This window comes from Bos indicus, chromosome 16 (assembly GCF_029378745.1).
Source record: "Bos indicus isolate NIAB-ARS_2022 breed Sahiwal x Tharparkar chromosome 16, NIAB-ARS_B.indTharparkar_mat_pri_1.0, whole genome shotgun sequence".
Lineage (NCBI taxonomy): Eukaryota > Metazoa > Chordata > Mammalia > Artiodactyla > Bovidae > Bos > Bos indicus.
The window spans coordinates 61,209,897-61,235,099 of record NC_091775.1 but is presented as its reverse complement, the minus strand read 5'-3'; the positions used below and the strand labels follow the sequence as shown (position 1 = coordinate 61,235,099).

At 40.4% G+C, this 25,203-nt stretch overlaps 1 protein-coding gene across 2 annotated transcripts in view; it reads right to left on the bottom strand.

Moving 5' to 3' along the window:
- Positions 1-489: 489 nt before the first annotated feature.
- The window catches only part of FAM20B (FAM20B glycosaminoglycan xylosylkinase), a 45,083-nt gene continuing 20,369 nt past the window's right edge, over positions 490-25,203 (bottom strand). For both annotated transcript variants that reach the window (XM_019976398.2, XM_019976399.2), the window contains 5 exons: positions 22,519-22,628; positions 9,406-9,577; positions 9,000-9,191; positions 6,891-6,950; positions 490-4,359 (listed from right to left, as the gene is read on the bottom strand). In XM_019976398.2, the coding sequence (XP_019831957.2) occupies positions 4,128-4,359; positions 6,891-6,950; positions 9,000-9,191; positions 9,406-9,577; positions 22,519-22,628 (766 nt within the window). In that variant the 3' untranslated portion in view covers positions 490-4,127. The remainder of the gene's footprint in view (positions 4,360-6,890; positions 6,951-8,999; positions 9,192-9,405; positions 9,578-22,518; positions 22,629-25,203) is intronic.

Genomic DNA, 25,203 nt, shown 5'->3' with positions numbered 1-25,203 from the left:
GTCAAAATCTTGAGAACTCTACTCAGTTGTCTGGTTGAGGTTTATGATGTTGCATTTCCATTGCAAAATTTAGAAGTCTGGTGTCCCAAGAATCACTATCAGGACCTGGTCTTGTCTTCCAGGCCTCTATGGTAATGTGCTGACAAGTTCTTCGGGATTAATAATTCTTTAAAGAAGCTGCAAGAATGGAGTTAAGTATTAAATAAAAAGCACCTAAGAGTTATCCTACTGAAAATCTTGGTTCTGTCACAACCTAATAGGCAACTTCTGAAGGCTGAGAAGTGTAAAGAGAAGAAGTAAAGTGTAATAAGAAGTGTAAAGGTCTTATCTGTCATTGATTCTGTGAAACAACCCCTGTGGAAGTTTATGCAGATGCAGAAGATGTAATCTTCTGTCCCCTAACAAAAATGGAAATCTGAATTGAAAACGATATACCCTGAACCAGCAAGTGGGGTGGGGGGATAATAAGAGGAAAACATGATACGCTGGTACTTATTAAAATCTTTATTCATTGTCTTTTTTTTTCAGAATTGAAACCCATAGAACACATTAGAAATTTAGGTGCATATCTGTCTTGTTTGATGTCTTACCAAGCACAACCTCTATTTGTGCAAGAGCTCTGAGAGGAAATCCTTGGCAGATTAGAACCGAGGGTCGTGGTTCTTAACACCTCTCTCTTAAGCAAATAAATTACTTCCTGGTAAATTATTCCCAGATTCCCCCCCTAAACATTTTGTATTTTTGAGTAACACCTTAGTTCCTTAAAAACCTGTGGCAGTATAGTATCCAGCCCCCACCTTTTCAACCCAGACTTGAGGAGTGGAAGGGAGGAAAACTGGCCCTCCCCTGCTGTATAGCAGTCTTACGAGGCGGGTCTATCTGCCTCGGGCACCGGCCCTGGCTAGCACAGTAGGTGTTTCCTGAATGGTTGGTCTTTATGTCACTTAGGTTCACGCTCAGAGACTGAGAACCTTTTACTAGCTTCAGGTTCTTCAGCAACATAAGTCAGTGTTTCCCTGTGTGAAAATAAATATTTTCTTGTTAGAATACATATATGACTATATACATACATATACCTTGACTCATGTTTCCTGAAGCCCAAGCTCACAAAACGACAGATGCTGTTTACCACCATTTGAGGTGTGGTCATGGACTGGTCAAATGAGAATATGGAAGCTGTGGAGAAGAGAGGGTGAAGGAACACGGTGGATACGAGGGGAAGGCCAAAAGCCTCTTTTTTTTTTTTTTTAAAAGAAAAGATGGATTTCTTTGGAAGAACATGTGGCTTTCAGGTGACACTGAAATTTTGCCATGTAGAGGATTCATCTTGCCCAAAACAGTATACAATGGATGTACCTGAATTCTCCCATTTCCTTATTACATTTCATTTCACATATTAATCCTGAGAGCAAATACAGAGAAATGCCTTATTAATATATTATTAAGCAATACTCTGAGCAAGTCAGATCCTGTCTATTAATTTGTTTTGCACAGAAAATTATTTACCCCAAACTAATAATATACCTTCATATTAAAGAAAAATTTTAGGATGAAACCTCTATACCCATATTCCCTCAAACTCTGGAATAAATATATTTAAAAAGTAGGAGGAGGAGTGCAGAAATGCTACTCAGTTCTGATTTTCTTAGTTTTATAATATTGAAATGTATCCATGTTTATCTTTAGATGTTAGCTAGGCATACCCAACTTAAGACTAACCAAAAACCCTTCCAATGACCTGTCTGATTGTAACAACCCTCAATTCTAAAAGATAAACCATAAAAAGGACAGTGTTAGAAAACTTTAAAAAACAATATGTACCTCTTTTTTGAATCAGAATATAATGTTTATGAATTTTAGGACTAAGAGCTTATGGTTGGTTTTCTCCGAGATTTACCTAAACACACTTTTCCCAGCTTAATCCAATATTGACTTAGAACATAAATTTATATTCTAAGCATCAGTTCACACCACTCTCTTAGCACAATTCTAACTTTAACCACTATACATCTGAACACTTTTTAAGATCATATTAATATAGGAGAATGAAGCAGTGTTTGGAAAAAAGAATGAGACGCTTTCAAAGCAGCCTTCCCTCCTGCATTTTTCCTCAACAGATCTTCTGCCTTCAGCATTATGAATAAAGTTCCCAAGTTTGAGAACAGTTCTTACTCATTCCACTGGGGCATACCAAAGAACAATATCACGTGTTTGAAAGAATTAGTTCAACTAACATTTACCAAGCACAGCAGCTGACTACCTTCTTACTGGCTCCCTGATGCTTTGAGGTGAGCACCATCCAAGCCCTTCTCAAGCTCAAATGTGTACTCCCTGGACGCACACAGTACACGACTTTAAAACTGAAATCAGCGCCTCTTCCTGTTAACACTAGCTCAGTGTTTTGTGCTGACACGTCTTCTTAAATCCATTTTAAATAATAACTAAGCCCATTCTGTGTACATCTCCAAATGTACAAACTAAGTACAAAAGCATCCTAATTTCATGTTAAAGTAGTTACTGGGTACTCAGTTGACTTTCAATTTGAGAAAATTAGAGCATAAATTCTAAACCACTTTTGAAAGGGCGGTTACCTAAAATTGGTCTCCAGTGGCTGGCAGTAGATTTGTTCAACCACACTGTTTAAATATTAGTCTTTGCTTCACAGAAGTCAAAACCCAAAGAGTCCCCAGACAAAATGCAGGAGAGAAGCTTCCAGCTCTGAGGACGCACAAGTGGACTCACCAGGCCAGCTCTCCTCGCCCTATATTTTAATGCCACTGGTTACATGTCAAAATCACTTTGCCAGAACACACAACTTAGCCTGTTTTAGCAAACTGATATTTCAAAGTGCTAATAGAAGACAGAAGAACAATACTACCTCATGGGTTCAGAACCAGATTAAATGATGAAAACAGGGTATGACATAAATCAAAATCTTAAGGCTCTTCCTGGAACCACCTTAATTTTAAGGCTCAGAAGGCTTAAAATCTTTGTTTTTAGCCTTCTGCGTGGCCCAAATCACTAGACAGGTCCAGCCACCAGCAGGATGTGAACTATTAGCTACAGGAGTAAGCTGGCTTTTCTCCAAGAAAGGCACAAATAGGATTGCCAGTCTCTCGGGAACAACAGCTTTAACAACTAAATACCTTGAAGACAAAAGTGAAAATTCATTTTGGAAATCAGGATGGCAGAGATCGCAGGCAACCGGACTCTTACCCAAGATGTTATCTTCAGTTTGCTTTGTTAATCTGCAAAGGATTTGCCTGTTTGGGGCAAAAAAGAAAGTAAACCTCCATAACAGAATTGTGCTTGGGTTGTAACAGCAGGTTCTCTACAGACAATTTTTTTGGGTTAATTTGGACATAACCATGAGAATGCAAATCTTACTTAGGTACAAGTCATGCTTGCTTTTATATATGTTAAGAACTTAAATACAGGGGAACCTGTTTTTCACTAATTCAATCACTTCCTTGATTCTGGTTCTACCAAGCAGGTCTCTCTCTCTCTCCTTCCCTCCTTTAAGAATCATCAAAAGCACTACCACCTTCTTACTTAAAAGCCCAAACATCCTTCCTGCTTTTGTCCTTCCTTCTAATTCTACCTTAACAGCATAGTCCCTACTACTTTGGCTCAACAGAATGCCAGGTTCCTTGCTGCCACTCCCCAGGAAGCAGTAAAATCCCCAATTTGACTAATCCTGGAAAAAAGGACTCAAGAGACTGCAAAGTGTTTTTGGAAGATCCACAAGTGTGGAGAAAGGACTATAAGGATGAACTCCAAATACACACTCCAGAACCAACCCCAGCATTAACCTAGTTGAATGTCACACCTCTCTTCCATCCTTTGGCATGAGAAATTAAGACTGACCAACTGTGCTGCCCACTGCTAGGATGGGCAAACGCCGAGGAAGTCTGAAGGTGGTTCAGCAGGTACGGTTCCATGGTCTGAAGCTTGTAAGTCTTTGCTTTAGCTTCTACCACAGCAAACACCAAAGAAATCCAAGGCCACCCTATCCCCTATTACCAGAACACGCTGCTGTCCATTTCCAATCCATCTCATACCATCTGGAATTGATTGTGCTGTTTCTCTATCTTTGTAAAAAGCAGTTTCACTTATTTTGTGGAGAACTACAAGTGCGAGAGAGGCATCCTGTCTTCCACCAACACAGTGTCCATCCCAAACTGGTCAGTGCACTGCTTGACGGTGGCCAGGACGCTCAGGAGCCGCTGCTCCACAGCGTCCAGGTGTGGGTCAGAGAGCACTGGGGAGATGGGGTCGTGGGCCATGGCGGACTTTAAGGCAGACTTCAGCACACCATTCTTCAAGGAGTTCAGTCTGTTCCAGGTGGACACACGAATGCTGGGAGAAATAAGTTTTAGAACAGGTTACATAAAGCCTCTCACTGTCAAATGGAGACTGAAGCCTGCTTGACAGACAAATGTAAAGAAGTAATTATGTAAAATATCTCAACTAGAAAAGCCATTTCTGTTCTAGAAGCAGCTCTACATTATGAGTGACATTACCACATTTTGATATTTCCTTCTTAGTAACTAATAAGAGATACACACAATATTTACACATGTTCACTGCAGTGCTCTTTTTAACAGGAAAAATGTGAATCTGAATGTCTGAGAACTGAGAAATAGTTAAATAAACTATGGTTCATCCATTCAATGAAAAACCATGCAGCCATTTAAAGCAGTTACGAAAATTCAGTGGCATGAGGAAATGCCCATATAATATTGAATCAGGGGGGAAAGTTGGAAGGAAACTGTTTTACTCCAAATCTGTGGGGAAAGAAAATGTGTGTATAAGCACACACACAAACATACACACACGGTTAGAATGAAGTACTAGAGTGTTAACAGAAGGTATCTTTACATTTTAGCAAGTAATTTAAATCTCCTTTTTATGTTTCTGAATTAAAAATTCTAGCATTAATCTTACAAAGAGAAAAAGTTTAAGGGTATCTATTTTTTTAAATTATTTTTTGCCTAAAGCGGATCTTTTGTTTATCTGAGAAGAAAAGTACGAACTCCCCTGTAGGTAATGCAAGAACTACTAGGCATGCATTAAGGCCTGACTCTGCATGAGGCCGGCAGCCTGTTCTGCAGCCATCTGAACAGGAAGAAAATAAGGATCTTTGGCTAAAGCATGGAAGGGATGGACAAGCACACAGGCAGTGTGGTTTTCCAATTCTGAAAAATATGAGTGCCTAGAGCATCAGAATTTCTCCTGCGTGACAAAAGTATCACTTGACTTCCTTTCACCTCCAAATCCACTTTTCATGTATGCCCTGCTCTTGTGGACAGACGTCCTCTAATTATCTCTTCTCTTAGGCTTTCTCAGTATAGGATGCTGGAGGGAGATGCTTCTGGCTGCTGTACAGGCCAGGAGTGTTCAGGGAAGGTCATCCAATGAAGCTCTTCCCTGGCCACACTCCCAGAGTAGACAGGTCCTCCATGACACTGCAGCTTCAGCCTGGCTTGGCAGTAACTTTCCTAAGGCCCTCTTGACATGGAAACCAGAGCCCCAAGGCCACGCACCCGTGCTGGCACCCTTATTCCCTTCGCTGGCCCACAAATAAGCCGTGCCTGGAGCCTGGAGGGTTTCTACTGAGTCACGGCTCTCTGTGTACAGGCCACGTCCTGCGGATTGCCTGTTCCTTGCCTGCACTCTGCAGGGTTGCCTCCTGCACGCCCAGCATCTGCAAACTAGTGCACTTCTCTGCTAGCAAGTGGGCTGAACTATACCTTCTCCACTGAGGACCAAACCCAGCCTTGGGGCGGAGGTGGGGTGGGGGGGTCTCTTCCAAATTGGTTACTCTGCCTCGGCCCTATTTGTGTATCAGAGGGTTTAACCGTCCTTTATATTAAACTTTCCCGTTGAACACACCATGTCTTTTCTGTCTTCTAACTGCACCAGACTGATAGTACTGATTAACACAAAGACATCTTCCTTCACAGATGCAGGTTCTGACTGGATGTATCACTGCTTCCCAGTATTAATGAAGATAATTTAGGGTAGCCTAGGTAACACTTTCTGCAGAATCCTGTTGTTATTTAAGAAAAAGAGAAAGAAAAGAAAAGTAAAACAGACCAGCTGCCAGAAGGGGCAGTCTCATGCAATCAGTGTCTCTCTGGGAGTTGACCAGTAGTATCCAAGCAAGGTAGGTCCAAGCTGATTCTTGGTGCTCACGCTTTAAAGTCATACTGGCAATGCTAATCTGAAACGGAGCTCCTTAGAGCCCAGTCTTTATCTCATTTTTTTGATTTACTTTTGAATTTCTTTGTTCTCTAACACAGACTTTCAAAAAATCAATTACTAAATACCTAGGGAGGGCTTCCCTGGTGGCTTAGAGGGTAAAGCATCTGCCTACAATGCAGGAGACCCAGGTTCAATCCCTGGGTCGGGAAGATCCCCTGGAGAAGGAAATGGCAACCCACTCCAGTATTCTTGCCTGGAAAATCCCATGGACCGAGGAGCCTCGTAGGCTACAGTCTATGGGGTTGTAAAGAGCTGGATATGACTGAGCGACAACACATAAATACCTAGGGAGATAGCTATTTTTGGTTACACAACTTCTGACTGAGATAAGCAAACCACAGTGGGTTGTGGTGGTGAGAGGAAGGTGAACATAGCAGAGCAACTAGGGGCAGGGCCTGCACTGGATTCTGTAGGGGAGCAGGGACTATATTCTGATATTAAAACAAACTGATATACATCATTAAAGAAACTGATAATTTCTATTCATATAAAACTCAAAATGCTGTCTAAGCCTTGTTGTAGAAATCCTTCCCTGATCCCCTACATACCAGGATCTCCAGGGGGTTCTGGGTTAGAAAAGTACGAAAAGCACGCAGGCAAATGCATTTGATAAAGTAACTTACATGCAACACTGATAGAGAGGGGCGAGAATGCTTCTCTCATCCAGCGAGGGGTTCCCAAAGCTGAAAATTAAATAAAAACTTAGCGAATTAAATGAAAGCACCAGTTCCCTTCTTAGCATCAAAGTAAGAACAAATTCTATAAGAAACCCAAATGTGATCCTAGATAATTTTACGCCCACACAGCTCAAATCACTTAAATTAGAAATAAACAGGGTATGACCGATTAGACACAGGATTCCTAACAGCCTGCACTGCAGCGCTGAACAACAGATACACTCCTTTACCAGGGTCCTTTCTCCTGCCGGGACACTGCAAGGTGGTGGAGCATGACCGTTGTGACGAAGTGTGAAGTCCACAGACGGAGGGAGAATCTGAAGACCCCCACACTTGAGAAAGTTTTACGGGTGCTCAGAGAAATAAAGGCTATTCATATTAGGTTCTCACAAACAAGTAGAAAGTCATTTCCTGTAAAATGAAGTTATACTTGTTCTACTCCAAAATTACCAATAAGAAAAGACTTAGATTATCCTATTCCCTACAGCAAAGAATATGGTCAGATTTAAATTGGAAAAAACTGCTCACAGAGGCTGAGAAAATGGTGATTGGAAGCATATATAAAAATGCCTTAAGCAGTAATTCAGAGTTAGAAAAGAACTGATTCTGGAATAACTGTCAACCTTCCACTCTTTTCCTAGAAGCTCACCTTAATAGCTGGAGGGTCTGATAGCCCTCAGCACAGTGCAGGCCCTCGAATAAAAAATGGCAAAGGCAATTATTTCCATGTGTATTTCCACAGCACACATGATCACTTTTACAAGTAAGGATAAAGGTATTCAGGAACTGAAAATACAGTGTAAATGAAAATGAAAGACGGCACTGGCCACTTCCTGCTGGCCTCGCACTCTCTGTAACTGTCACCACCCTCCATGGAACATGAGGGGCCTGGTGTTCAGTATGAGGTGGTGGCCTGCTTAGTAAACGCTGCCCAAGCATTCTCTGCTGAGGATCCATGGCTCAGCTTATTCTCAGCAACCGACATTAACAGTTAGTGACCTAGAGTCTGGACAGTTCTGGCTCCAAGGAAGTATTCTATTTAGCAAACAGTTATTAAGTATAACTAAAAGTGTGGCACTTAACTGGGTACCATGGGGAATGCAGAGTGCAAACTGAAAATACAACGTGCTCTTCAAATAGCTCAGATCTAAATAAGGACATTTCATTTATTCAAAATTAATAAAATTGTCTTATTCAAGATAGTGACTTGTCTTTATAATCACTAAACAACTGCTCTCCTACTCATAATAGAAAAAATCTGGGCCTAGACTGCCATAAAAATAGCAAAAACACCCTATCAAGTAAATTAATTTTTTAAACTGCATGACCCTTTAGATACTATATATTTAACAGTAACTAAATTTCATGTTCTGTTAACTATGTATTTCTCAAGATTCTAAACATCCTAGTCAAGAAAGAATGATATAAGTAGCAATAAATACAAGACTTTGGTTTCCAGTTGTCCATGAAGAGAATGAGAATCTTTGACTCCTTGGAAAAAATGACTTTTCCATTTTTATTAAAGTTTTAGATCCCTGAGGGTGAAAGGAGTATAAGCTCTGAACAAGCTGGAAGGATGGGTGCCCATGGCAAAGACCCTGAGTGGGAACAGGAAGGATGCCCTCTGTCGAGTCTGTTCTGGAGGTTTCCCAGGACATCCTAGACAGCATCCTTCTTGTATATACAAGACCCCTAATACAAGGAGATCCAACCAGTCCATCCTAAAGGAGATCAGTCCTGGGTGTTCTTTGGAAGGAATGATCCTAAAGCTGAAACTCCAGTACTTTGGCCACCTCATGTGAAGAGTTGGATTTTTAGAAAAGACTCTGATGCTGGGAGGGATTGGGGGCAGGAGGAGAAGGGGATGACAGAGGATGAGATGGCTGGATGGCATCACCGCCTAAATGGACATGAGTCTGAGTGAACTGCAGGAGTTGGTGATGGACAGGGAGGCCTGGCATGCTGTGATTCATGGGGTCGCAAAGAGTCGGACACGACTGAGCGACTGAACTGAACTGAACTGAATGGAGAGGGAGAAAGTCCTGCTGGTTCTACCTTTTGGCATTATCAAGAAGGATGAGCATACTAGCGCCTTCATCGTCTTGGAAACTCTCATAGTGATGGCGGTCAGCATTGCCAATCAGGTAATCAAAGACAGCTGTATCAATGATGTCCAAGAGGCGCGGGCCGGAGTCATAGGGAGATGTTTTCTTCACAGCATCGCAGTAGCTCTCATCATACTCCCACCTGGAGGCAAGCAGCACGGGGGGTGTTTACTGAGTGTCAGCACCGCATGTAGCATTGTTTAAAATACAGAGAAGACAAAGTCCCAGACTAGCAGGTTTCCCCCGAACCATCCATAGTCCTTTTTATTTGTGGACAGAACCCCTGGCTCCTACACAGGGTCAGCACCTGATTAGGTACGGGAGAGAATAAAGTAATGGCTCACAGGAGCATTTACCTGGCCAATTTGCCCTCTCGGTAAGTCCTGCCCCATGGGTGTCGGTGTTTCTGTAAAGGCCACACATCTGGAAGCCAAAGCGTGACAGACCCCTCCATCGTGTCTCCGTCAGCACAGGCTGGCTCTGTTTCTCGGCAGTAATAACACTTCCCATAGAAACAAGTATTATTTCCTAAAGGAGAGAATGGAACCAAATACTTTAAGAGAAAAAGGATGACTCCAAATTCTCTGCAAACAATGCAGAAGAGAGCAGCTCTATGTGAAAACAAAGATCCTGAACTGATTTCAAAATCTTTATTTTCTGTATAGGAAATAAAAGCACATGGTATAAAAAAAAAATTCAAAAGGATATACATGAAAAGATAACTCTCTGTTTCCCTCTCTGCCCTGTCTACCCAATCCCCTCCCAGAAGTCAACTACTGTCACAAGTATCTTTCTGAACTCACTTTAAGTAATGGCTTCTTCTCCTTTGACAGGACTGACATTTTGGCCAGAATGCCACGGGGAGGGAGAGAGGGCACAATGGCCCAGGACTTTGGTTTACATACTGGTTGGGGAGTGGGGTCTTGAGCAAATGAGTAAACAGACTGAGGATAATGGGAACCAGTTTTCTAATAGATAGATAAGGGAGTTTAACACATACAAAGGGAGAAGGCCAGAGTAAATCCTTCGCTGTTGAATTATAACTGAGGATACTGGTTTAAACAGATGGTTTAATACACAGAGATATAGAAGAAGACAAAATACCAATGTTTGTGTGTGTATATCTATGCATAGATATACACACACGTGTATATATATCACATATGTTTTCTACCTCTGCCCCTCTAGAAAATCTAGAAACAGTGACACTCAGGTAGTAATGAACACACCTAGCACTCATATATTAGTTTCTAAATATTGTTTTGGTGCTATATTAAAAATAACCAGGGTTCCCTGGAGAAACAGATGATTCAAGGGCAGGAGCAGAGAAAGTACATCAGTCTGGGTCATATTGCTATGCCAGCCATAAGGAAGCACTCAGAGAATGATGGGAACATTCCAAATGACAGGAGCCAGTTTGTAGGGATTCCCCCTCGCCAAATCTGTGACAGTTTGATAATAGTAACATTGTTACTGAGTAAATTAAGAGCCTGCATGCTCATAGTTTTATAAATAAATAAGTAAATAAAAGTGAGGCAAGGTAAGGGGAGGTCTACTCGTCAACAGAATGGCAACCAGTAAGTCTAGAAGACTTAGCAAATCACCATTTGACAACTATCACAGTAGTAACTGATGTGGGCAAGAAATATCAATGAATGCTAAAACTGCCGGGCAAAAGTTTGGTGAGGATATAATGTTTATCCAGCTTTGAGTTTCTCCCTACAAAGTACTCAGTAATTACTTAGTGAAAGTGAAAGTGAAGTCGCTCAGTCGTGTCCGACTCTTTGCAACCCCATGGACAGTGGCCTGCACCAGGCTCCTCCGTCCACGGGATTTTCTAGGCAAGAGTACTGGAGTGGGTTGCCGTTTCCTTCTCCAGGGAATCTTCCCAACCCAGGGATCGAACCCAGGTCTCCTGCACTGTAGACAGACACTTTACCATCTGAGCCACCAGGGAAGTCCCAGTAATTACTTATTAGTAAGTATAAAACACTGGAGAAACCTTGCAGACACTCACCACCTTCATTAAGTGATGAGTTAACATCACAGGTAATGGGACCAACATCATGTGCCTCCTGATACTATGCACCGAGAAGTGAACAATAGCACTTTGTTGGCATTTTCACTAAAGTCTTTAAATCATAATGAAACATGAACATCAGAGATGTTCCAGAAAGTAACCAGCCTGCACTCTTCAAAAACCTCAAGGTCTTGAAAAACAAGAAGAGTGAGAAACTGTTTCAGCCTGATGGAGGCTAAAAAAGACATAATAACTGAATGCAACTGAATACAATATCCTAGATTAAATCCTGGATGTTCACAGGCCATTACACAGACACATGGCAAAATCTGAATAGGGTCTATGTGATTAGTGATATTGGATCAGTGTTAATCTCCTGATTTTGATGGTTGAACGATGTTGTGTACAGAAGTGCCCTGGAAGTTGCGATATACTCACTCAAGTCTTAAGGGAGCATATAATGCAGTAATAGATATTCATGTCTGCAACCTGTTCTCAACCGATTCAGAAGTATTAACAATTGGGAATCTGGGGGCGGACTCCAGATCATTTTCTGCAACTTTTATGTAAACATAGAATTATTTCAAAATAAAAACTTAAGGTAGGTAATGTTTTCTTTGCCCTCCACCTCTATGAAATATAACCATTAAATGAGCTAATTTCCTATACCTATAAAACCTCACATACTATTTTAACAACTGTTTATGTCATTAAAAATAAACATGTATAGGGGTCCTTGAAGAGACAAACTTATTAGTATTTCCACCCTCTGGCCTAGTACACACTAAATAGAAACTAATCCACTATACACTCCCCTCCCCTAAAGTTGACTCTATCACTCTCGATTACTTCAAAACCTCTGCCAGATAAAAAGAGATTTGAACACTAATTGAAAGAAACACCATCCTTATAATGTTTAAAATTATAATATAAACTTAAAAGTTTAATTTGACCCATCAAAAATACCAATGGGTCTTTTATGGGGTAACTAGATATGACAATTTTAAAGGTCACAAGAAAAAATATAAATAAGAACTGTTAGAAAACTGTTAAAATAACTGCAAAGAGAAGGGACTAGATTTATCAGACATCAAAAAATAGTATAATGTCTCATAATTAAAACATAGACCAGCTGAAGAACAGATATAATGTCCGACGGAACAGAACAGAAAGTCTAGAAACTAAAGCTAAATAAGCTGAAGAAAATATATTACAGGGGAAAAACAAGAGAGTCTTTAATAAATGCTACTGGGGCAACTGATAGCCATCTAGGGGAAAAAATAACAACAGTGGAGCCATACTTCATTATCGCTCCAACAATATCAAAACCTTAATGTGAAAAATAAAACTACAGAAGTACTAAAAAAAAAAAAAAAATTCTTCCATAATGTTGGAGTGAGCAAGGCATAACTACGATTCAAAATCAGAAAAATCTATCAGAAAAGATGGATTGATACACTGAAAACAAAAAATTTCTATAAAGCATGTGTAAAGCAATTATCCTTCAATTAAAAAATAAATTTAAAAAATTCTATAAATCAAAAAAAAAAAAAAGAAAAAACTAAGCAAAGTCAAAAGAAATTAAAGAATTGGGGAAAATATTTATATCTCATATCACAAAGAGCTACTATCCTTCCTAAGTATGAACTCTTGTAAATCACGAGGACCAACGACAGAGTTAAAAACGACTGAGGATATGCAAAGATAAACAAAATACAAATGGCTCTTAAACACATAAAAAGATGCTACATGTGAAACAAACAGAACCCGAAGTTTGGTAATATGTTGTTGGTGAAGCTAGGGGAGAGGCATTCTCATGCATCATTGCTGAGAAGGTAAACCGGTTAAACATCTATGTAAAAATATATGTGCCCTTAACCAGCACTTCCACTTCCAGATATAGTTGATCATGCATGAAATATGTACAAGGTAATTCTGGGCAACACTGGTTGTAAAAACAAAATATCATAACTTTTAGGTCCAACAAGGGACTGGTTAAATGAACTATGGTGCATCCATGCAATGGAGCACGTTGTAACTGGTAAAACAAAAAAAGAATGAAAAAGCTCTTTACATGAAATAACAGATTTCCAAGATGTATTACATAAAAGAATAAGATGCAGAAGCATGTACAGTGTGATACATATTGTATAAAATGGTAGAATTAGATAAAAATATATATTCATATTTCATACAAAAAGGACATAAAAAGAAATTACTAATAGAGATTGCCACTGGAAGTAGGGAGAAGGAATGGTTGGATGAAAGTTTTTTCATTGTACTCCTTTGGTATTTTTAAAAAATTGTGAGTTGTGGGAATATATTATTGATAAAAAAAAAAACACAAAAGAAAACAAAACATTGCTTGGTGTAGGAAACTTGCTATCTATGTGATGAAATCCAAACTCCTGAGCTTGGTAAATAAGACCCTTTATAACTGAATGAAGTCAGGTGTACAGTCTAGGGGTGTGATCTCAGGTTTGCGGGTTCAAAATATAGACTATATACAGTCATTAGACTGCAAGACATTATGCATGTAATTTGACTTCTCTAAACTTCCTCAATAAAATGGAGATAATAGTTCTTCAACCCACCACTGGGTTGTGAGTGAGTGAGATAATCTCCAGTAGTGCCCAGCACAGTGCCTGACACACTGTCAGAGACCAGTCAATGCCAGCTATTTACTATGAATAATACCTTTCCAGATTTCAATATTCTGGTTTTATGGCCATGAACCTGAGGTTCTCAATCTTTCATTATTCCTGGATGCACCAATTTTAAAAAACTAGTTTTCTGATGACCTTAATCTCCATGCTCTCCTGGGACGAACTACCACTTATGATGGTAAAATCTGTACTTCCAGCCACACTTCTTTCCTAAGCTGCAGACTTTAGATTCTAAATGATTAGTTAACATTTACTCCTGGATATTCCTGTCAAAGTTAAGATTCTGCACCCAATATCAGTGAGTGTGGGTCTTCCCCCACCACCAAGCAATTCCTGGACACTGGTGAGGTCACAAGTTAATTTTAATATTATCTACCCAGAGGTAGCATCAGACTCCACAGGTTAAGGGCTCAGTTCCATAAGCCTTCCACTTCAGGTGACAATCGCAAGTGTAGGTTGTCACCTGTGCTTCCTACCAACTGGCTATAAACCAGGGGTTCCTATTAGCCCGTTAGGGTTTAATCTGCTAGGGTAAAGAATATATAATGGGGAGAAGACAGTCTCTTCAATAAATGGTGTTGGGAAAACTGGAAAGCCAGATGCAAAAGAATGAAACTGGACAACTATTTTATAACATACACTAAAATGAACTCCAGATGGATTCAAGACTTGAACTTAAGACCTGAAGCCATAAAACTAGAAGAAAACATAAGCAGTAAGCTCCCTGACACTGGTCTTGGCAATTATTTTTTCGATTTCACACCAAAAGCAAAGGCAACGAAAGTAAAAATAAACTAGTGGACTACATCAAACCAAAAAGCTTCTGTACAGCAAAGGAACCATCAACAAAACAGGCAGCCTACTGAATGGTAGAAAACATTTGCAAATCATGTATCTGACTAGGGGTTATAACTCAACAGCAAAAAATAATCCAACGAAAAAAGAAGGAGAAGCTCTGAATAGACATTTTCCCAAAGAAGACAAACAAGTGGCCAACAGAGACATGAAAAGATGCTCAACATTATTAATCACGAGGGAAATGAAAACAAAAACCACAATGAGATACCAACTCATACCTGTTAGAATGGCTATCATTAAAGAGACCAGAAATAACCAGTGTTGGTAAGGCTGTAGAGAAAACCTTTGTGCATCACTGGTGGGAATGTAAACTGGTACAACTACTATGGAAAACAGTATGGAAGTTACTCAAAAAATTAATAATTAAGAGAACTACCATATGATCCAGCAATTCTACATCTAGGTACTTAGTATCTGAAGAGAATGAAAACACTCATTCAAAGAACTATCTGCAGCATTATTTATAATACCTAAGATATGGAAAAAGCAAGAGAGTTCCAGAAAAACATCTATTTCTGCTTTATTGACTATGCCAAAGCCTTTGACTGTGTGGATCACAATAAACTGTGGAAAATTCTGAAAGAGATGGGAATACCAGACCACCTGACCTGCCTCTTGAGAAACCTATATGCAGGTCAGGAAGCAACAGTTAGAACTGGACATGGAACAACAGACTGGTTCCAAATAGGAAAAGGAGTACGTCAAGGCTGTATATTGTCACCCTGCTTATTTAACTTATATGCAGAGTACATCATGACAAACGCAGGGCTGGAAGAAGCACAAGCTGGAATCAAGATTGCCAGGAGAAATATCAATAACCTCAGATATGCAGATGACACGACCCTTATGGCAGAAAGTGAAGAGGAACTAAAAAGCCTCTTGATGAAAGTGAAAGAGAAGAGTGAAAAAGTTGGCTTACAGCTCAACATTCAGAAAACTAAGATCGGCATCTGGTCCCATCACTTCATGGCAAATAGATGGGGAAACAGTGGAAACAGTGTCAGACTTTATTTTGGGGGGCTCCAAAATCACTGCAGATGGTGACTGCAGCCATGAAATTAAAAGATGCTTACTCCTTGGAAGGAAAGTTATGACTAACCTAGATAGCATATTCAAAAGCAGAGATATTACTTTGCCAACAAAGGTCTGTCTAGTCAAGGCTATGGTTGTTCCAGTGGTCATATATAGATGTGGGAGTTGGACTGTGAAGAAAGCTGAGCACCAAAGAATTGATGCTTTTGAACTGTGGTGTTAGAGAAGACTCTTGAGAGTCCCTTGGACTGTAAGGAGATCCAACCAGTCCATCCTAAAGGAGATCAGTCCTGGGTGTTCATTGGAAGGAATGATGCTGAGGCTGAAACTCCAATATTTTGGTCACCTCATGCGAAGAGTTGACTCACTGGAAAAGACCCTGATGCTGGGAGGGATTGGGGGCAGGAGGAAAAGGGGACGACAGAGGATGAGATGGTTGGATGGCATCACCGACCTGATGGACATGAGTTTGGGTAAACTCCGGTAGTTGGTGATGGACAGGGAGGTTGGTGTGCTGCGATTCATGGGGTAGTGAAGAGTAGGACATGACTGAGCAACTGAAATGAACCGAAGATATGGAAGCCCTGGAGAAGGAAATGGTAACCCACTCCAGTATTCTTGCCTGGAGAATCCCATGGACAGAGGAGCATGGTGGGCTACACAGTCCATGGGGTCTCAAGAGTCGGACACGACTTAGCAACTAAACCACCACCACCACCAAGATATGGAAACAGCCTAAGTACTCATAAACATATGAATGGATAAAGAAAAGAAATGTGGTATATATATGTGTGTGTGTGTAATGGAATATTATTAAGCCATAAAAAAAAGAATAAAATCTTGCCATTTGCAACAACGATGGCCCTTGAAGGCATTACGCCAAGTGAAATAAGATAAGAGAAAAATAAATCCTGTATGATCTCACTTACAGAATCTAAAATAAAACAAAACAAAGAAAACAAGCTCAGGGATAGTTGAGAACAGATGGATGGTTGCCAGAAGCTGAGGGTGGGGTGTGGGAGAAGTGAGTGAAGGACATCAAAAGGTACAAACTTCCAGTTATAAAATAAATAAGTCATCAGGATGTAATATACAGCATGGTGATTATAGTAAACTGCCGGGAGCCGGTGAGGCATTCCACTCGTGACAAAGGTCATGAGGAAAGAGGCTCGGCATACGCAAAGGCGGGATCGAGCCTCAGGAGTCCCCCCGGATATTCTCGAGCATCTACCCCCCAAAAAACCAGAGTCTGCCTACTTTATTGCTTTGTGCTCTCACCTCTGACTTTACTGGGGGCTGTCCCCTACCACCATCTTGCTCTCTCTGTCAAAGAATTAACTTACAGCTCCAATTAATAAAGTTCCTGGGCAATTAGGAGTGTTTAAATCCAAACCCCTCAGATAGCTCTCTAACTCGCCTGACAAGTTTACCCGGACTCCTAGAGCCATGCATACGATTGTTTACAGTCTCCCAGCCTCGAGAGGCATGGGAAGCTTAAGATATTCAAATAGCTTAGAGCCTCTCAGAGTTAGAAACTGTCAGAATAAAACTAGTAAAGGATTTCATTGATGAACCAATGTTTGTTGCCAAGTTTTCACATCCCCTGAATTGTATCTTTGAATATGTATTAATTAATAGTTGGTATGTAGAAAAAATAAGTAGTGGCCTTGGTGTTAGTAACTTTAGACCCTTAAGGTAATAAATTCTTTTCTTTGTTGTAAACCCATTACACATCCGCCCTATAGGAATGCAATTTTATCTTCAGAAGATGGCCAAACCTTAAAATAATTACTCTTAGAGAAAATAAGTCTTTGTTGATAAGTCCTTGTCAAGAGTCATAAAATGTTAATAGGCCTTCTGGCCAGAAGATGATGTAAATCACCTAAACCATTTGTATACGATAAATTTGCAGGAAAGAAATCCTGGTTTTTGATAAGGGTCAAGGACTGCTGACTTCGCATCCCCTATTATCCTCTATGTGTAACTTAGGGTATAAAAGCCCCTGTTAAAAATAAAGCTACGGGCCTTGCTCACCAACGCTTGGTCTCCCCATGTCATTCTTCCCTTTAACTTCCGGCTGAAGTCTCCATCTGGAGCGCGGATATCCTCTGCGACCATTTATTTGCCTGGGCTTCTAAGACCCACTCGAGAAGGTGTCTAAGGTGGGGCACCTTCCACTATTCGAGAGGGCGCCTGCGGCCTACGTAAGTGGTACAAACTTCTTGTCTTGAAGTTTTATTGGTCTCCCGCATAAACCAAGCTACTCAGCCTCTTTTCTCCACTGAATTTTCCTACTGAGCTATCTTCATTCTATTACTCTTTATATCTTTGATAAATATGTAAATAGTCGCTGACTCCGTCTCCCCTTCGAATACCCTGGATCAGCCGGGGATGGTCCCAGGCAGTAAACAATACTGTACTGCATATTTGAAAGTTGCTAAGTGAGCAGATCTCAAAAGTTCTCCTCACAAGAAACACAAAAAATTCTGTACCTATATATGGTGATGTTTGTTAACTAGACTTATTGTGGCAATCATTTCACAAAATACACAAATACTGAATAATTATGCTGTACATCTGAAACTAACATAATGTTGTATGTCAATTATGCCTCAATTAAAAAAGTTTTTGCTAGGACAGCTCCTAGGTGTCGAGAAACCAGTTTACTTCCTAGATTACTGGCTTATTACAATGGAGAGCAAGCAGCAGCCAGATGAAGAGATACACAGGGGGAAGTCCTGAACAAAGAAGCTTCTGTTCTTGTTTGGGGCCTGGCATAAGGGCACATAGAAACTTCTGGTTCACCAACCGGTAAAATACCCCAAACCCTGTACTACTGGATTTTTATAGAGACTTCCTTACCTGGACATGATCAATTACTAACTCCAGCCACGATCAGTTATTTCCCACCCTTCGCCCCCTCTCTGGAGAAAGTGCAAGGTACAGTCCTGAAAATGCCAAGCTTCGAATTATGGCCTGATCACTCACAGCTTCCATCCAGGAGGCATCCAGGACCCACCCAGAATCATCTCAATAGAATAAGGTATGCTCCTAGTGTCCGGAGGTAGGAATTAATAAGGGATTCAGGAGCCATGTATCAGGAAGCAGGGTCAGAAGCCAGTATATCTATTTCTTATTGTTTTATACAAAGAAACAAAATACCCCAAATTACATTATCTTCCTTTGCTCTATCTCCCTAAGTCTGTTCCTTTCTGTATCTAGTCATCCAACCCCAAAATTTTAGAGTCATTCTTAAAATTTTTTCTTCTCTCACTTGTCACACTTAGCTCAAACGTTTACCAAATTCTTTCCATTCTAATTCTTAAAGTGAAGTGAAAGTTGCTCAGTCGTGTCCAACTCTTTGCGATCCCATGGACTGTGTACTCCGTCAGGCTCCTCTGTCCATGGAATTCTCCAGGCAAGAATACTCGAGTGGGTAGCTGTTCCCTTCTCAGGGGATTTTCCCAACCCAGGGATAGAACCCAGATCTCCTGTATTACAGGTGGACTCTTTACCAGCTGAGCCACCAGGGAAGCCCAAGAATACTGGAGTCGGTAGCCTAACCCTTCTCGAGGGGATCTTCCCGACCCAGGAATTGACCCAGGCTCTCTTGCATTACAGGCGGATTCTTTACCAGCTGAGCCACCAGGGAAGCCCAGATCCTAATTCTTGAGTATCTCCTTAATCTTTCCATACCTGGTCCCTGCTTTAGTTGACTCACTGCATGTGAATCTACAACAGCCTCCAAAGGCTCTCATCTCATCTTGCCTCTTGCCAACTCATCCACCACAGTGTGGCTACAATTAGTTTTCTAAAACTCAAATCTCATCTTTTCATATTCAAACTCTTTCAGTGGCCTCCCAACGCCTATGGAGAAAGGCTTTATTACTTCAGCTGAACTCTGCAGTTTCCTGAGCTTTCAATGTCCCTCTCTCATTTCTTGTCACTGCTGTCTCTGCTCTGCCTTCTACCTGCAACAAGGTTAACTCAGAGAGCCTGTGAACTGGATGGAAACAAAATTACATTTTCCTTTTCATTAATTCCTATCTAAAACTTAGCATTTCCTTCAAGTATGATGGTAGGGAGCAAACCATAGTATTAGCATTAGCTGTGATTTTTTTCCACCAGAAGAAATCACAGATTTTCATATCATATTAGCATTGTTGCAGATCCCGCAAACTATCAGTTAGATTTATGGTCTGAAATCATGGTAGTTACTAGGTCATGCTAAATCTTGTTATTTAATGTGTAAAATAACAAAGCACATGTTACTCTATCACAAAGTTGCTTTTTATAATTTTAAGTCAAAAATGTATACTTCAATATTGTTGGTTTTACTTATAAATCTGTGTATTTTATGTATTTAAGAAAGGACAGAAAAGCTTCTTTAGGCTGCCAAAGGAATCGCTTGCACAAAAAACTCTAATAACAGTTCTTTCCCAAACCTGGAGTGTTCTTTTCCACTGCACGTTCCTGCAGGACTGCTACTCTCTCATTAACCTGGTTAAAACTGTCACCGTCCCTGACTTCTAGACCCTCTCCTCTGCCCTTCCACAATCCCACAGGCTCTCTGTAAATGTCTGGCTCCTCCTCCTTTAGACAAAGCTCCTGAGCGCAGGAAGGTGTGATTCATTTTTGTATATTCAACACCTGGTTTGGAGTCTGCCACACAGAAGTGAAACCAAATTTTGTTCAATGAATAAATTAATGAATATAAAAATATAAGCAGATCAAATATTTTAGAGTCTTAAAATCTGGGTCTGAATCCTGGCTAACAGTTAGTAGATCCGTGACTTGGAGAAAGTCTTTTAATTTCTTTAGACTTCTTTTTCATGTCTGAAATGTGGATAAATCTCCCCTATTCATTGCACTCTTTGTCAAGAGGATTAAAATAAGGTAACTGTGTGAAAGTGCTCTGTCAAGCTGCAAAGGTGCCCCAAATTTAGTTATACTGTGCAAAGGTCATTATTCGGAGAAGGCAAAGGCGCCCCACTCCAGTACTCTTGCCTAGAAAATCCCATGGACGGAGGAGCCTGGTAGGCTGCAGTCCATGGGGTCGCTAGAGTCGGACATGACTGAGCGACTGCACTTTCACTCTTCACTTTCATGCACTGGAGAAGGAAATGGCAACCCACTCCAGTGTTCTTGCCTGAGAATCCCAGGGACGGGGAAGGTGGGCTGCCGTCTATGGGGTCGCACAGAGTTGCACACGACTGAAGCGACTTAGCAGCAGCAGCAAGGTCATTATTATTTAAAAATGTGTCTCCAGCGAATCCCTCGAATGGCCTGCTATGGAGTGAAAGCTAATGTCCATCCTAGAATTCACATAATGAAGCCCCAGTACGGTGGTACTGGGAGCTGGAATTTTTGGGAGGGGGCATCATGATGGGATTAGTGCCTTTAATATTCAAGAAGAAGAGACATGAGAGAGCTTATTTCTCTTTCATTCTATCTTTGTCATGTAAGGATACAAAAAGAAGATTGCTGCCTGTGAATCACAAAGAGGGCTCTCACCAGACCCCAACCTTACGGGCACCCTGGTCTTGGACTTCCAACATCCAGAACCGTGAAAACAATAAATGCCTATTCTTTAAGCCACACAGTCCATGACACCTTGTTACAGCAGCCACACTAAGATGCTGCCCTGTGCTGCAGGGTGTATCCAGAAGCTCTTCCCTAAACATACGGTTCTGTGTACTTCAGGTCTGTGTGCGCTTGTCTCTATTTACTTCTTGCTATTCTGCCCAGTGCCCATCCCTCTCCACTGCCTGGTAGCATGCACAGATTTTTCAACACTCAGACGGAGTGTGAATAACCTCCTCTGCACTCCTTTGTCAGGCCTCTCCCTTCTCCCCACACCTTGCGCAGTCGGTATATGAGAGTTAACCTCCATTAGTCTCTAGATAGCGGGCCTATTCTTGACCTCCTCTCATCCATCAGGAATGCATGTTTGCCTGAGCATAAAATCGGGCAAGCAAAAGTGATTAGAAAATATACGAAACAAATCAGTGACACTGTATGCTTCTGGTTATTTGTAAGAAGAGCAGAGCCATAGCCTGCAAGTGTAAATTCTGAATGATGAATCTGTCACAAGTGCTTTAAATATTCAGTTTCATCTCATTATAAATGTAAATACATTCACTCTAGCAAAGCAAGGTGAAGTTCATCTTGAAATGTCTATTTCAACAGTCGTGTCAATGCAGAGCACTGTGTTATTGAAAATGTCACCATGAGGAGGCTCAGACAGGAGACCACAGCACCTTTGAATTCCTCCTATCTGCACTGTGTCTGCAAGAACAGGAGTGAGAGTTCTATGCAGACCCCTCAACTCAGAGCATGACAGTGGAGAACAGAGGCCAGAGGGTGGCAGTCAGTGCCACACACAGTGAGTTACAGGCTGACCTTCGCAGAGTAGGGGGCAGCAGTGGTGATCTTCCAGGCCCAAGTACAACCTACAAGGGAATTTCTGACCCTCTTACAGAGCCGCCTTAAGGTCTGCTCAATTTTCAGGAAGCAGGACACAGTTTCCAGGAAAATACAGGGGCATGAAAGAAACCATCAAGGCAATGATATACAGACAATAATTGATTTAGGCCAAAATTTGAGTTTGAGATTTAAGATAAAGCAGAAGGAAATAAAATTATTCCCTAACCACACTAGCATAAATGATCTCACTTCCAACTTCATACACAAAGTGCACATTAGGGAAAACTTTCAATTTCCTGCCATCTACCTTTAGATCTATTTCCCCCAGTAACCTGAGAACAAGTTGCCTGATTTGCTTTTGCATTCCCTTGAGTTCTTCAATTCCTAAAAGTCATGAACAAGCTTGCTCTATGATGCCCCATTTATTAACTAACGCCTTATCTAAATGTCCTCTATAACCTTCTTACCTACGGTTAGGAAGGTGCTCAAGAGCTGCTCCGTGGCAACAGGCTTGATCTCTGTCCGCAGATTAACAAATCTGCCAACCACCAAGGGAGCTCGGCGGAAACCTAGAATCCTGGTTTGGAAGGTTGAACAGAAGAGAAAAATCTTTGGGGATATATTTTATTTTTATTTATTAAAAAAATTTTAATATATATATTTTATTGAAGTATATTTGATTTATAAAGTTCCAGATGCACAGCAAGGTGATTTAGTTATACATATATGCATATATTTGAGATGGAAATGGCAACCCACTCTAGAATTCTTGCCTGGGAAATCCCATGACAGAGGAGCCTGGCAGGCTACAGTCCACAGGGTTGCAAGAGTCAGACACTACTTAGCAACTAAACCAGAGTACGCATATATTAGTTTTCATATTATTTTCCATTATAGGTTATTACAAGATATTGACTATAGTTCCCTGTGCTATACAGTAAATCTTTGTTGCTTGTTGTGTATCTACGGGGATCCTATTTTAAACAGTAGGGTTTTTTCTTTTTGGCCAAGTTGAGCAGCTTACAGGATCTTAGCTCCCTGACTAGGAAATTCCCTAAACAGAAATCTTAAAAATCACAGCTAATCGTGTTATTAGGTGTGTAAAGGTACCATTGTGTGTGTCAGTCGCTCAGTCGTGTCCGACTCTTTGCGACCCCATGGACTGTAGCCCATCAGGCTCCTCTGTCCATGGGGATTCTCCAGGCAAGAATACTAGAGTGGGTTGCCATGCCCTTCTCCAAAAGATACTGTTGATTACTGGTAAATATTTTTCAGAGGTACATATGTTTATGAATTTAATATTGAGATGTAATTTATTGAAGACAAATCTGGCAAAATGTGAGCAACTGTTAAACCTAAGGAGTGGGTCTATGGGTTCATTATAATGTTCCATGTTTGTTAGAAATTTTTCATAGTAAGATTTTAAAATAAACTTAACAAAGCATTAAAAAAAAGATTGGGCCTAAACCCACACATGGTTTCAAATCTTTGCATAAAACAGAATACTGATAGAAAACTACACAAATTAACCTAAAAGGATAAATTCATAGGACAACTTAAATACAGATACATTTTAAGACACTTCTAATGGTCTCAAGTGCAGCCTTGGTGGAGCACCATCATTTTTTTAAAAAAGGAAATTTTCTTGCTAAAAAAATACACACTCCCTGAAGAAAAGTTGGAGGGGCAGAATTCAGAATACACAGAAAATTTATGGAAGAAAATTAAAATCATCCATAATTCCACAATCCAGAAAAAACTAGTGACAATCTGGCATTCAACCATATTTTTCAGACATGTATATATAGACATACACTCACTCTTGTGTGTATATACATAGTTGAAATTATACTATATGCAATTCTGCCTCCTGCTTTTCACTCATCATTGCATCATGAGCCTTTTCTGACTCTTTTAGAAAGTTGCCTTAAGGTTTCTACAATTACAAATGACTGTGCAATAAATAATCCATTGTTCAGGGCTGCCGACTGATTCTCTATCCTAAACTCATTCTTAAAAAAGCCACAAAAGTAAGGAGATCAACAGATCGATCAAAATAACATAAAAATTGAGAGCACCTTCTGAGGCCAGAGGAGGGGGTTAAATCCTAATGTAATGGAGAAATAGCAACTCAGAGCAGAAAAGTGTAAGGAGCATGGGGTGGGAAAGAAAGTGGGGAAGTACCTTTTCTCCCCACTGACCATTGTCAGACCAAAGAAGAGCATCCATTTAGTGTTGGGAAGCCGTACTCAGTGGCACTTGAGCCTGGCTGGGGCAGTTAACAAAAGGGAGAGGGGGCTGGTCAGAGAATAGCTTTCAGACTTTGAGGGAGGGAAGGGCTTTTAAATATAAGACCCCAAAGCACAGGTCATAAATTGAAACATTATTTAATTAATATCCAAAATAGTAATTTCTGTACAAAGACTACTTCACTACAAGTTAACAAATAGGTGCTGTGCTGTGAAAAGATGAGGAGGTATCTCTGCCAATAACTGGGGGAATATAAAGGAACAATGAGATACCACTTTACATGTATCAAATTAACAGAAATTAGTATGTTGGATAATATGAAATATCGGTATGGTTATAGGAAAAAGATCTTTAGGCACTGCTGGTGTCCATTAACAGAGAAACAGGAAAGGGATTAGGGATGAAGAAAACAAGGAAACAAAGTTTTGCAAAGATTAATGTGCAGTTAAGTGATGAGTAGGATCTATCCAACTCTTTCCCACTAGGTCTTAATAGGGGCAGTGAAAATTCATGGTGTTATGAATGAACATTCATTTAATTTTCCCTGTCATTAGATGTTTAGGGTGCTTTCAGATTTTCAGTACTGAAAATGCTACTAGCTAAGATCTTGCTATATGTATCTTTGAATTTCTGATTCTCTAGAGTACTTTTTAGAAATATCTTCCGAGAAATGTCTTAGATGTTTGCATAAAAAGGTAGCTATTCATTCAAAGGGTATGAACATGAAGATTCTGGATACGTGGTGCCAGAGTTCTTAAAGATGGAACCAATTAACAATGACACAAGCAGCATAGATGCCAATCTATTCCTGCCAATAAAGTACTATCTTTTTTCTAATCTCTGTCACTTTCAGTAGGAGAAAACAGTACCCCTTATTTCACTGGATTTTGTTTGGTCGCACT